Genomic DNA, 12,184 nt, shown 5'->3' with positions numbered 1-12,184 from the left:
GTCCTCTCTCTGAGTGGAGCGAGGGAAGTGATTAAGCCTCAGTTTTCTCAACTGTAAAATGGAGCTGATAATACAGGGTGTCCCAGAAACCACCCTAAAGTTGCCATACTTTGGGAAAATAGGACATCATAGCTCAGTATGCCTTTATGCACATAATATTCATTATGAAATCTTATGAAGAGGTGGCCAAGGCATAGAGAACATTTTGTACATATCCTATAAAAGTTTTAATGAATATTTTGTGAATAAAAGTGGATTGAGCTATAATTTCCCATTTTGCCTCTGTACTATGGGTTTGAGATAACTTCTGGCACCTGTGGGAGAAGGTTGTTGTAGAGACTGACAGAGATCCTGCAAGAATGCCTGACGCAGGACACAGCCACAATGACAGTGACAACAGTCTAATGATGGTTTAACTGTGGACTATGTGTTCAGTTAGTACCATGTTCCAGGCTCAGCACTCTATTAACACATTGATCCTTTACTCCCATTTTATAGATGAGGAAACTGAGGCACAAAGATGTTGAGCTTTTAGCCAAGCGTCACTCAGCAAGTAGCCCCGGAGTCCATGCCCTTAACCATCACTCAGGGGCCATAAAACAGGTTTCCAGTAGACTCTGGCCATCACAGATGTGTGTTTTAGCAGAGAGAGACTAAGAAGGAAGTCAGTGTTTGCCCTCTGGTCCCGGGAACCTCGTGGTTCTCACATCAGGCTCTTCTACATCACATGCACCCGAGTTCCCCGTATACTGGGACTGTCACCTCAGCTCTGTGCACAGATGTCCAATCTGAGGCCACACGGGAGGGAGGCCCTGTGTAGAGCTTGCTTCCCACTCCCAAGGGAGATGCCAGAGGAAAATGTACTGCCCTGGGCAGCCCAACATAGGGACTGTGAGGTCCCTGAGTGAGGTAGCTGGGTGCGATGGCAAATGGAGGCACTATTTTCCAAGGTCAGGTGGGGTTAAGGGAGCAAACGAGGAATGGTGCAGCTCCAGAACCAGCAGCGGTAGGAAACCTGGCTGTCCCTGGACTTTGGGGGACAAGAGGAGGGCAGGGGAACCCAGGACGCGGGGGAGGCTAGAGCTAGGAGGGGTCCCCAGCAGGAGCTGTGGCCACACACAGAGACAAGGGCACCGAGGAGCCATGGCATGCCAGAGAGGGAGAACAAAGATACTAGTCCCCACCTCCTCCAGGCCCCCACCTCTCAGCTGGGACCCAGAGACAGAGCTCGGCTCCCCAGGGCACACCGGAGGGTGCAGATGGAGCAGGGAACCCTTCCTTGGCCTTTTCAACCACGGCACTGCCCAGAGACCCCAGAGTGGCCTATTCCTCCTAGGTGGCCCATGGAGGGTGGCTGGGGTGTGAGGGGAAAGCGGGGAGACCCTTCAGGCAGTTGTTGCAATCCCTGTCCCGTCCCCCTGTAGAGCCTGGAGCCCTTGCTGAGTCCCTGAGCTGTGACTTTGGGGTAGTGGCCAGGGTTTCCCATAGATGTCAGGGACAAACAGACCCCTTCAAGGTCACAGTGACACAGTCCAACCCCAAGACACTGGATTTCCTCCCGACATGTCTGCAGGCTCTTGTGCTCTCTTGCTCTCTTGTTTTAAATAAATGAGACCAAAAGTCTATATCTGGACAGGACTTGAAGGCTCATTTCCTCAAGAAGTAAAAAAATGACTGCAGAGAACAGAGAGCCGGCTAAGATCAGAGCTAAGTTTTGCCGTCCCCGCCTCCCCTCACCCGCCTTTGCTCGTGACCCCGTCTGACCTGGGGCCAGGTGATCCTGAGGTCACAGCCACAGGGACAGGGCTTCCGCCTCCACCCTCTAGCTCTTAATACTCTCTTTCATCATTTGATTTATTCTGAAATTTAAAACTAACGAGAATAATCTTTGTTACAGGTGCCATAGACAAGGGGCTTTCACACGTCCCCATCAGACTGAGCTCTTACAGCGTCCTTGTCACCCCAGTTTATTCACGGGGAGACAGGTTCCTCACTGCCTTGCTCACGGGAAACTAAGCCAGTGAATGGAGGGTCTGGGACTGAAACACGAGAGTCCAGGCCCCGTGTTTGCCACACACCCCCTGGAGATCCCCAGCTGCTGAGGAGCGGGCATCACCCCTGCTCACCTCTGCACCCACAGTGCTGCCCGCACAAAAGAACCAGAAGTGTTCACTCCTTCATTTGGGCTGCTGCTGGGGCCGTTTGTATGTTGCACTGGGCGGACTGGGACAGGCTGGTTACCTGACTAGCCTTGAACTGCCAGCTGCACATCAGAGACCCAACCAGATCCAGAGGAGGCATTCTGTCCACAGACGTGATCGCAGAAGGCTTTCCTGCCGGTCTACTGACTGAGCAAATTGTTAATACTTTCCTAACTTGAGCCAAGTTTGGTATCCCTCTGCCGTAGCCACCCCCATTCAAAGACACTCTTCCTACCCGTGTGGCCCTGACACACATCCTTACGCAGGAACGAGCAGTCAGGCAGCTTTGACATAAACACTGACCTGATTCTCTCCCTCCTCCTCCAGGTCGGGAGTGAATAGGAAGAGACTCCTGCCTCCCGAGAGCAGCCCCAAATTGGCCAGGAGAGAAGATGGCCCGGGCCAGCCTCCGGCTCTGCCTGCTTTCTGCCGCAGTCTTCTCATTGCTGGACGGGAGCGCAGCCTTCCTGCCACACCACCGCCTGAAAGGCAGGTTTCAGAGGGACCGCAGAAACATCCGCCCCAACATCATCCTGGTGCTGACGGATGACCAGGATGTGGAGCTGGGTAAGCACCCCGCCCCCAGACCAGCGGGACCCCTTAGGGCCCCCAGAGGCACCTCGGCCCACAGCGCAGGATCACCAGCCTGGGGCCAAGGCTTCTGATACCAGTGGTTGTGTAGTCACTTGGAGTTTACTTCTTGGGGGATTTAAGACACAGGAGTTGCCCACAAGGTTTGCAGCCTGGCCCTCAAGGTCAGAGGTCACCAACCTTTTCCTTAATGCAGAACCATCCCGAGATTCCTCCATCGTGTTAAGGAGAAGAGATGCAAAAACCAATCTCTTATTTTCTCCCAGTTTCTACCGAGCACCCACTGCGTGCCTGGCAATATTCTAGGGCCCAGAGCTTCCATAATAAGTCAGACACAATCTCTGCTCTCAAGGAGCAAGAGAGACAGATAACCAGCACAACAGCCAGGGAGGAGAAGAGTAATGTCACAGAGGGACAGGGCTCCAGTGAGAAGACAGCAAGCCATGCTCTGAATGGCGCTGGCACGTGGGAGCTGCTTCCTTGATAGTAAGGAGGAGCTCTCAGGGGCAGTGAGCACTGAGCTGAACGGAACAAAAGACACCAACTTGTGTGTGTGTGTGTACATGTGTGTGCATGGATTGCACGTGTGTGTACATGTGCACCTGCTCATCTGTGACCCCCTGAGCTTCCTCCCCTCGGTGCTGCAGGCCTCTGGGAGAGCAGGTGCAGACAGGGACCCTCACTAAAGTTTAGTGCCATTTACATGAATGGCTGGTGTGACAGGAGGGCTCATGTCACTGTGCCCAAGGCTCCTCCAGCTCCTGGCCTCAGCACCTTCCCTTTGTTGCCCACCCGAACCACCATGATGCATTCTTAGCTCTGGGTGTAAACTGTCCCCTGATTCCTTTCCTCGCCTTAGCAAGACCCTGTCTCCGAATTTGCAGGAGACTTTTCTCACCACGTTTTCCTTAGTACTAGGAGGACACTCCACAAATGAGGCCACCAGGAGTGGAACAGAGTCGGTCTCCACGGGACCGACTCTGTTCCCTGGGCCAAACTCCACTTCCCATTTCTGGACCCCCTTTGGGGTGGGGGCCTCTCTCAACATCAACTCTTTTTCTCCCCATCTTGTGTCTTGTCCTTGGATTTACTGATTTAATGGGTTCCATTTCCCATGTTAAACCTGAACACCAGCTCTGTCCTATACAAATAGGATCACCCCCAAATGCAAATGAGATATTACTTTTCAACATTTTAAAAAGTGGAAAGGAAATTTGAAAAACATATTTCGTTTAACCCAATATACTCAATTTGCTATCATCTCAACATGTAATCAACATAAAACTTATTTGGGAGATATTTTATATTTTTTATATTATTTATGAAATTGGCATGTATTTTATACTTAGCGCACATCGCAGTTAGAGATGCTTAGACCAGCCACCTTTCAGGGGCTAAGTGGCTACTTATGACTAATGAATGCTGTATTGGGCAGCTCACAGCCTTGTGTATTTTCCTCCTATAAATTAGATTTCCTTCTCCTAAACATACTATGGTGTATAGTAAAAATCTAGGGAAAAAAATATTCTTTTTGTTTGTTTCTTTGTTCGTTTAGCACACCCAGGCCCAGACCCAGAGCATGTGGCCGGCGCTCTAACCACTGAGATACAGGTGCCCAGCTGGGAAAAACATTCTAGTTAGAGCATCTAAGCAGAACATTCTTTGTACAGCATGTGCAAAGGCCCTGAGGTGGGACTGAGAAGGCAGATATGGCTGGAGCCTGGTCAAGGGAGTTAGAACATGAGAGTGGAGGAAGACTGGGGAAGCCAGTCCTAGAGGCTCTTGTGGGTTGTGCTAGGGGCTGCTAGTTATTGATCAGATGAGGGCTGGGTCCTTAGCCTCTGTCCACTATCAAAGGACAACAGAACATTGTTGGAGGTGACACACATCAAGTTTGACTAGGTAAGCCTTTGCAACCTGAATCAGTCCTTTAGCTACCAAGTTTATTTATATAAAACCAAGTTGCTCCTTGCAAAGCTTGGTTTTTTTGTTTTTTTTTTTTGTAGAGACAGAGTCTCACTGTACCGCCCTTGGTAGAGTGCCGTGGCGTCACACGGCTCACAGCAACCTCCAACTCTTGGGCTTACACGATTCTCCTGCCTCAGCCTCCCGAGTAGCTGGGACTACAGGTGCCCGCCACAACGCCCGGCTATTTTTTTGTTGCAGTTTGGCCGGGGCTGGGTTTGAACCCCCCACCCTCGGCATATGGGGCCGGCGCCCTACTCACTGAGCCACAGGCGCCGCCCACAAAGCTTGGTATTAATGATCTCAAGCATAGATTTTTCTTAGGGAGCTTATCAGCACAAAGGCCATTGGCAGCTGGAAAGCAATCAGAGCTGAGAGCTTTCATCGACAGTTTGACACATGTGATACCTGTCTCCTAGCGGCATTCATAATGCACCTCATTTGATGACTGTGGATAGTCTGTAGACGTCGGCCATAAGGGTATGAGTTTTGTTTGTGGCAGAATTATGCAGAGGGGACTCACAGGCAGCATCAGGACCTCAGGGCCCTTTGGTCTCACCTCATGCAGCCCCTTGCGCTGTGTCAGTTGTATTTACGTCTGGAATTTGTGATGCTCTGGACATTCATTCATCCAGCCAGCAGCAGGTTATGAAGCATCTGTCTGGGCTGCGTCCTGTGCAAGGGGCCAGAGATCTTAGGGAGGATGGTTCCAGGTGGAAAGAACAGGAGAGTCAGAGATACGTGGTGGGTTGGGACAGAAAGAGCACGCGGGAGTAGAGGGAGACGTGGCCGGGGGGCTGACAGGGGCCATCCTGAGGGGCCTCATGGCTGTGGAAGGGTTCTGAGTATTATTCTTAGTGAAACCAGCATGGATGAGGGGGCCCTAAGCAGAGCAAGGCCATAACCCCACTTAGGTTCCAACAGGACCCCATGGTGCTTATGATGGAATTAGATTTCAGGGAACAAGGGCAAGAAAGGGGACCACCAGAAGGCCAGTGCAGGGACAGGGCAGCTGATGACGGAAGCTCAGACCAGGGCAGTGAGACGTGATCCCACTTGGTAGGTGTTTGGGACAGAAACCCATGGATAGGTTGGATGTCAGAGTTAAGGAAAAGAGACGAACCAAGAGCAACTCCCAGATTTGGGACCTGAACCAGTGAATGAGGGAGTGAAAACCTACTTTGAGTAATGATACGCTGTTGCTGCAGTAACACAACCTGACTAAGCCTCATGTCAGAATCTGATTGCAATTTTTCATCTGTGACTCTTGAATCAAGCCAGCAGAATATTCGAATGTAAGGAAGGAGTGACGGGTATGATGTGGACTCAGGAGAAAGGAGAACAAAGAGACCATGGCTGACTTAAAATATACAGATCCATTCTGTCTGCTTTACATAGGGAGAAACTGAGGCACAAAGAAGCCTCTTGTCCGAGGTCACGCAGCTGGAACGTGGCTAAACAGGATTTTAATCTCAGGGTTTTCATACTGCTCTGCTTAACCAGATGCCTGGAATGGACATTGAGTTGTTTCTGGATTGTGGCTATGTTCCTTAGTTAGTTTTTCACTAGCATAGATACAGCTGCTGAGAATGTATACACCTGTCTTTGCACACACAGCAAGTATTTCTGAAAGGCAAATTCCAAGAAGTGGATTTGGTGGGTTTCAAGCCCCTGATGTTCAGAGGCACCTGCCAGCTTCCACCCAATAGCTCTGAACCGCACAGACCAGTGCCTGCCCGTTTGCCCTGCACGAAGGGGCCAGGCCTTCCCCCATGGCAGCACTGGCTTATGAAGGAGGCCGAGCTTCTTGCAGGAGGTGAGGGATGGGAAGGTGGTAGTGGGGGTATGATGGGCTTTTTATAAACCACTAGACAGACCCAGATCAATAATGCATGTTCCAAAAAAGCCCAATACATTATCTCACAGTCTGCTACAACTGGCAAGCAGAGGGTGGTCCTAAAAAATTTATCATCTGCTATTTTCTGCTCATCCGTGCAGCAGTTCTGACAGTTCTCTGGGCTGGAGACTTCTTTACTGAGATAATCCCAGGGTCCCTTCCAGTCCCAGGGCGGAGCACAGCCGTCCATCCTAATCAGGGTCCAGTTGGGAGGCCTGGTGCTGGACACAGTTTCCTGATTGCAGGGGTGGGGGTGGGGGCTGCACCATGCATAATCCATGTCCCTGTCCCTGCATGCGTTTGGCTCCAAGTTGTCATTTGGAAGTGTCAAATGCTCGGGGGAACTGGTTCCAGGGGTATGCTAGTTGGTAAGTGACCTAAATAATCAATACACTTTGAAGGCAAATGGGAGACTCTCTTGTGTTCAGATGACCTTTGGAGACCATCAGGCTCCTGGCTGGCCGTGCTGTCCAGGAGGAGAGGGAGAGAAGCACATGGGAGCCCCAGTCTTGTTTGCATGATGGCCTTTTTTTTTTTTTTTTTTTTTTTATTGTTAAATCATAGCTGTGTACATTAGTGCAATTGCCTGTACCCATTCTAAGGTGCACCATAGATGTGCATGATGGCCTTTGTTCAGGAAGGCCCTGAAAACCAGTGGGCTCTGCTGAGGTTTACTGGTTAATTCAATCCAGACAAACCTTTGGTGAGCCTCTGGGACTCGGCTCTGAGGCAGCAAGAGGAGTAAGGCATGTCTCTGGCCTGCAGCAAGAAGATTTTTATAACATCCCAATTCTGATCTTTCATCACTTGAGACTTTCTTTAACTGGGCTGACTTTGGGGTGGGGGGGTTCCTATTTATTTTTTTTAATCTCATCTTAAAGATAGAAAGGACTTTTGAATATTAAATATGCTTTTAAAAGGAAGCTTTAAATCCTGACTGTAAATGAAAAACCCGTCCTCATTGCCTTCGATAAAGGGTCACTGCCCAAACAGATGCAATGGAACTGAGCAGAGTTTTTAAATTTCAGCGAGATGCCACCTCCCACGGGGCTCCTATGTCTTTGTTATAATAGGAATGATGGGTGGTCTTAAGAAAAGGGTTAACGGCAAAATAGTCGTCCTACCTGAGACTTTCTCCCCATCCACTCAGCGGAGTAGAGATTGGAAAAGGGAAGAACTTACTGAAGTCTGACTCCTGGGCTTTTACTATGGGAGCCCCACTTACGTGGGTGCCACGTGACACTGGTTCTCGTGTCAGAGGGCTAAGGATATAGCCAGTCCCTAAACCCAGGATACCAGGGGTGGGTTCCCCACTGCTTGTTGGTCTGAGCGGCCACACCATGTAAAAATAAAGTGCCTTTTAGAGACCATCTGAGAGGCCGAGCACGATGGCTCATGCCTGTAATCCCAGCACTCTGGGAGGCCGAGGCAGGTAGATCGTTTGAGCTCAGGAGTTCAAGACCAGCCTGACCAAGAGCAAGACCCTGTCTCTAAAGACAGCTGGGCGTTGTGACAGGCACCTACAGTCCTAGCTAATCAGGAGGCTGAGATGAGAGGATCGCTTGAGCCCAAGAATTTGAGGTTGCTGTCAGCTGTGATGCCACAGCACTCTACCGAGGGCAACAAAGTAAAACTCTGTCTCAAAAAAAGGGGGTGGAGGGGCAGTGCCTGTGGCTCAAAGGGGTAGGGCGCCAGCCCCATATGCTGGAGGTGGCGGGTTCAAACCCAACCCCAGCCAAAAACTGCAAAAAAAAAACAGGAGAAGAGAACATCTGAGAATGTCACATTTCAAGTGTGTATTCCCCACAACCGGATGAGCAGTGGACTGAATGTTCACATTTCAAAAGGATTCTTTGCCTTTCGGGACATCTTTCAATGAAACTGTTCCCAGTAAAGATGCAAGGATGACAGCTACCTCACCAGACAGCTGGGTTCAAATCCTTACTCTGCTACTGACTGTGTGGCCTTGGGAAAGTTACTTAACCTCTCCGTGCCTCAGTTTACTTACCTACAAAATGGAGATGGTGATCGTTAAGTTTAGCTTCCTTTAGTGCAGGCTGGACCAATGCCACAGAGTGCTGTTTGTCTATAACCATTTATAAAAGCGATTTTGAGGCCAGGCGCGGAGGTTCACACCTACGATCCTAGCACTCTGGGTGGCCAAGAGAGGAGAATTACTTGAGTTCAGGAGTTTGAGACCAGCTTGAAAAAGAGCGAGCGAGATTCCATCTCTACAAAAAATAGAAAACTTAGCAAGGCATGGTAGTAAGTGCCTATAGTCCCAGCTACCTGGGAGCCTATGGCAGGAGGATCTCTTGAGCCCAGGAGTTTGCTGTGAACTGTGATGATGCCATTGCACTCTAGCCTGGGTGACAGAGCAAGACTCTGTCTCAAAAAAAAAGTGATTTTGAAAATCTAAATTTCTCATCACACTGAACAGCAGGGTTACTATATGTCTCCCTCCACTGGACACGGTGACATGAGCCTGCTGGCCACACTCAGTTGGGGCGAGCTGGCAGGGTACATGGCCACACTCTGCCAGGGATGGGAGCCAGGCATGCTGACGTCCCCAGTTTTAACTGACACTTGTCAACTCTGTCTGCCATGGGTGGTCTTCCGCCATTCCTACATGTCTGGTAAACACATTTGCACCATCATGGCTGGCAAAAGGCAGTCAAGGGGTGGTGCTGGGAGCCTGCAAAAATGTATGGGAACAAGTGTCCCATTGGATATAAAAAACATGTGTCGCAACTGCTCTCTGTCAGTCTGGATCCTCTCAGTTCCAAGTAACAGAAACCCAACTGAAGCATGCTTAAGGAAAATACAAAAATGAATGTATTAGACTCATGTACATAAAAAGTCCAAGTATATGTTGAGCTTCAGATGTGGTTGGATCCAGGAGCTTCATCTCTGGACATCACTTGTCTTTTCCCTGATCTCAGCTTTCTTCCAAGTTGGTTCATGCTTGGGCCAGCTCTCTATGTGACACTCCTGGTATAATAGACCTATATTAATCCTATAACAAGTCATCCCTGTAGAAAGATAGCTTCTCTCTCCAATAAAAGTCCTCATCTGATGGTTCAGCGCCAGCCACGTACACCTGAGCTGGCAGGTTCAAATCCAGCCCAGGCCCATCAAACAACAATGACGGCTGCAACCAAAAAATAGCCAGGCGCCTGCAGTCCCAGCTACTTGGGAGGCGGAGGCAAGAGAATCACTTGAATCCAGGATTTGGAGGTTTCTGTGAGCTGTGATGCTATGGCACTCTACTCAGGGTGACAGCTTGAGGCTCTGTCTCAAAAAAAAAAAGTCCTCATCTGATAACTCTGGGACACTAGTCAACTATGGACCATTCAAGAGGGTGGAACACTATAGTTGGCCAGATTCATGTGCACATTCCTGGAGCCAGGGATGGGGCCAACCTCATTTGAACCATGAGAACTGGGAGTGGGGCAGAGTCTTTCCCTAAAGGAAAATTCAAGAGCTGGTGTGAGAAGAAAGAACATCTGGTGTACAGTTCAGTCAGAGCAACGCTCACAGCACCTTTCTCTCGGGAGACGTGTGCTCCACCCGAGGCCTAGATGCATTGATTTATTGGGAGATCCAACAACAAACAAAATAGAGCTTACATTCTAGCGTAAGTGTCAATAAACAAGGCATGTAAAATCCATGGTCCATAAAGTGGTGAAAAGTGGTTAGGAGAATCCAGCAGGGCAGAGGGAACAAGCCAGAGACGGGTGGGGAGAAGAGCCATCGTGATTTTATACAGGGGAAATACAAGCACAGCAGGTAAGGAAACCAGTTAAGGGGGTCCCTGGGGAGACCATTCATCACAGAGGGAACCGGGCCTGAAGCCACAGGCGGAGACCGACACAGAGGCGGAGCACAGTGGCCAGCCGCGTGAACAGTGGCAGGGAGGGCGAGGGGTCACGGGGCACTGCTGGGTGGGTGCGGCACATAGGGCATCAGCCTTTGAGCCAGGGAAGGACTTTGATTTTCTGAGTGAGACAGACCCCAGTGGAGGGCATTGAGCAGAGGAGGGATGTGATCTACTTTCTATCCTAATACGACCCTTCTGGCGACTAGATGGAGAATAGTAAGGGCAGAGTGTCCGATATGGAGTCTACTTCAACAGTCCAGGGGCGAGATGAGCCCCGCGAGGAGTCTACTGCCGTGGTCCAGGCACAACGTGACATAGCTCAGTCCGGAGGGAGGAAAAGTCAGACGCATGTGTTCCGAAGGTAGAACTGATGCTCTGTGCTGACGATCTGACGGGGTGGGAGAGGAGAGTGACTCCAGGGTTTGGGCCTGAGAAAATAAGGATGGATTTTTTATTTAGAGATGGAGAACACTATGGCTGGAAGCTTAGTTCTGGACCTGGGAGGTTGCAGATGCCTGTGAAAAGGCGAGGATCTACATCTGGGGAGAGAAGCTGGGCCCGGATGGGCCTGGAGTAGGGTAGGGTGGGAATTGTGCGGGAATTATGTCCCAGTTTGTGCTTTCCTGGATCTGAGACCCTCACCAGATCCTCAGAGGGGTCTGTGGTCCCGAAGGTGCAGAAACCCAGCGAGGAGAGCTGCCCTGTGGGAGAGGCAGGCTTTAGAAAGAAAGGCCTGGCAGGAGTCTGGCCAGTTCTGTGCTTTCCACTTTCCATCTGTGAACACAAGGAAACTGCACCCTTTGCTGCAGACTGATATCCAGGAGATCAACTCCTAACTGCAGGCTCAAGTACTCCACAGGGGCCAAATGGCGAGAAGCCCAGATGGCGTGCCCAGATTCCAGACACCTGAAATGTTGAGTACAGCCAACAATGTTGGGTAACTCCCAACTCAGCTGCTCTGAGGTCCCACCTCCTGCAGTTCCTGCCTCTCTCGCTAGAGTAAGGAAAACATGTGGATGCAGGTTGTCTTAAGAAGAGAGGCTCATTTGAACCCACCCTGGTGTTCAACTTGCCAAGCACATTCCTGTAGGACTTTTTTTTTTCAATTCATCAACACTTGGGAAATCACCTGAATGCTGGATACACATCAGATCAGGTTTGGCTCCATGTAAAAGAAAAGTAACAGTAGCTCAAACAAGATAAATTTTTGCTTCTTGCTCACATAAAATCGTCTGGAGATTGGCAGTCCAAGATAGGCTTGGTGGCTTCAAGGTTATCGGGGATCCAACCCTTCTCTGCTTTTCTGTTCTTTCATATTTACTGCAAGGCTTCCATCTTCATGTTTACCCTGTGGTTCAGAATGGCTGCTGGGGCTCCAGCTATCATAACCACATTCCAGGAAGGAGGAAGCAGAAGAGCAGAAAAGATGGACCTTCATGTTGAGTCAGACCCCTTTAAGAACCTCATCTCAGATATAACATGGACAAAACTTATTTGCTCAGCCACGTGATGTCAGCAAGAATCATGGAGCACACATAAATTTAGCTTCAAGGAGGGTTTAACTATTTTTCGCTAAAATATGAGCAAGTATGAGGAAATACTGGGGACAGTGCAGCACCCCAAGGCCAGTTAGTAACAATAGGGTTATCT

General features: G+C 49.9%; 1 protein-coding gene across 4 annotated transcripts in view; it reads left to right on the top strand.

Moving 5' to 3' along the window:
* Window positions 1-12,184, top strand: part of SULF2 (sulfatase 2) — a 111,699-nt gene that overhangs the window by 22,637 nt on the left and 76,878 nt on the right. For all 4 annotated transcript variants that reach the window (XM_053574367.1, XM_053574366.1, XM_053574365.1 and 1 more), the window contains exon 2: window positions 2,529-2,768. In XM_053574367.1, the coding sequence (XP_053430342.1) occupies window positions 2,594-2,768 (175 nt within the window). In that variant the 5' untranslated portion in view covers window positions 2,529-2,593. The remainder of the gene's footprint in view (window positions 1-2,528; window positions 2,769-12,184) is intronic.

The sequence above is a fragment of the Nycticebus coucang genome, chromosome 21 (assembly GCF_027406575.1).
Source record: "Nycticebus coucang isolate mNycCou1 chromosome 21, mNycCou1.pri, whole genome shotgun sequence".
Classification (NCBI taxonomy): Eukaryota; Metazoa; Chordata; class Mammalia; order Primates; family Lorisidae; genus Nycticebus; species Nycticebus coucang.
Note: the sequence above shows the minus strand (reverse complement) of the source record. Positions and strands in the feature narration are given on the sequence as shown.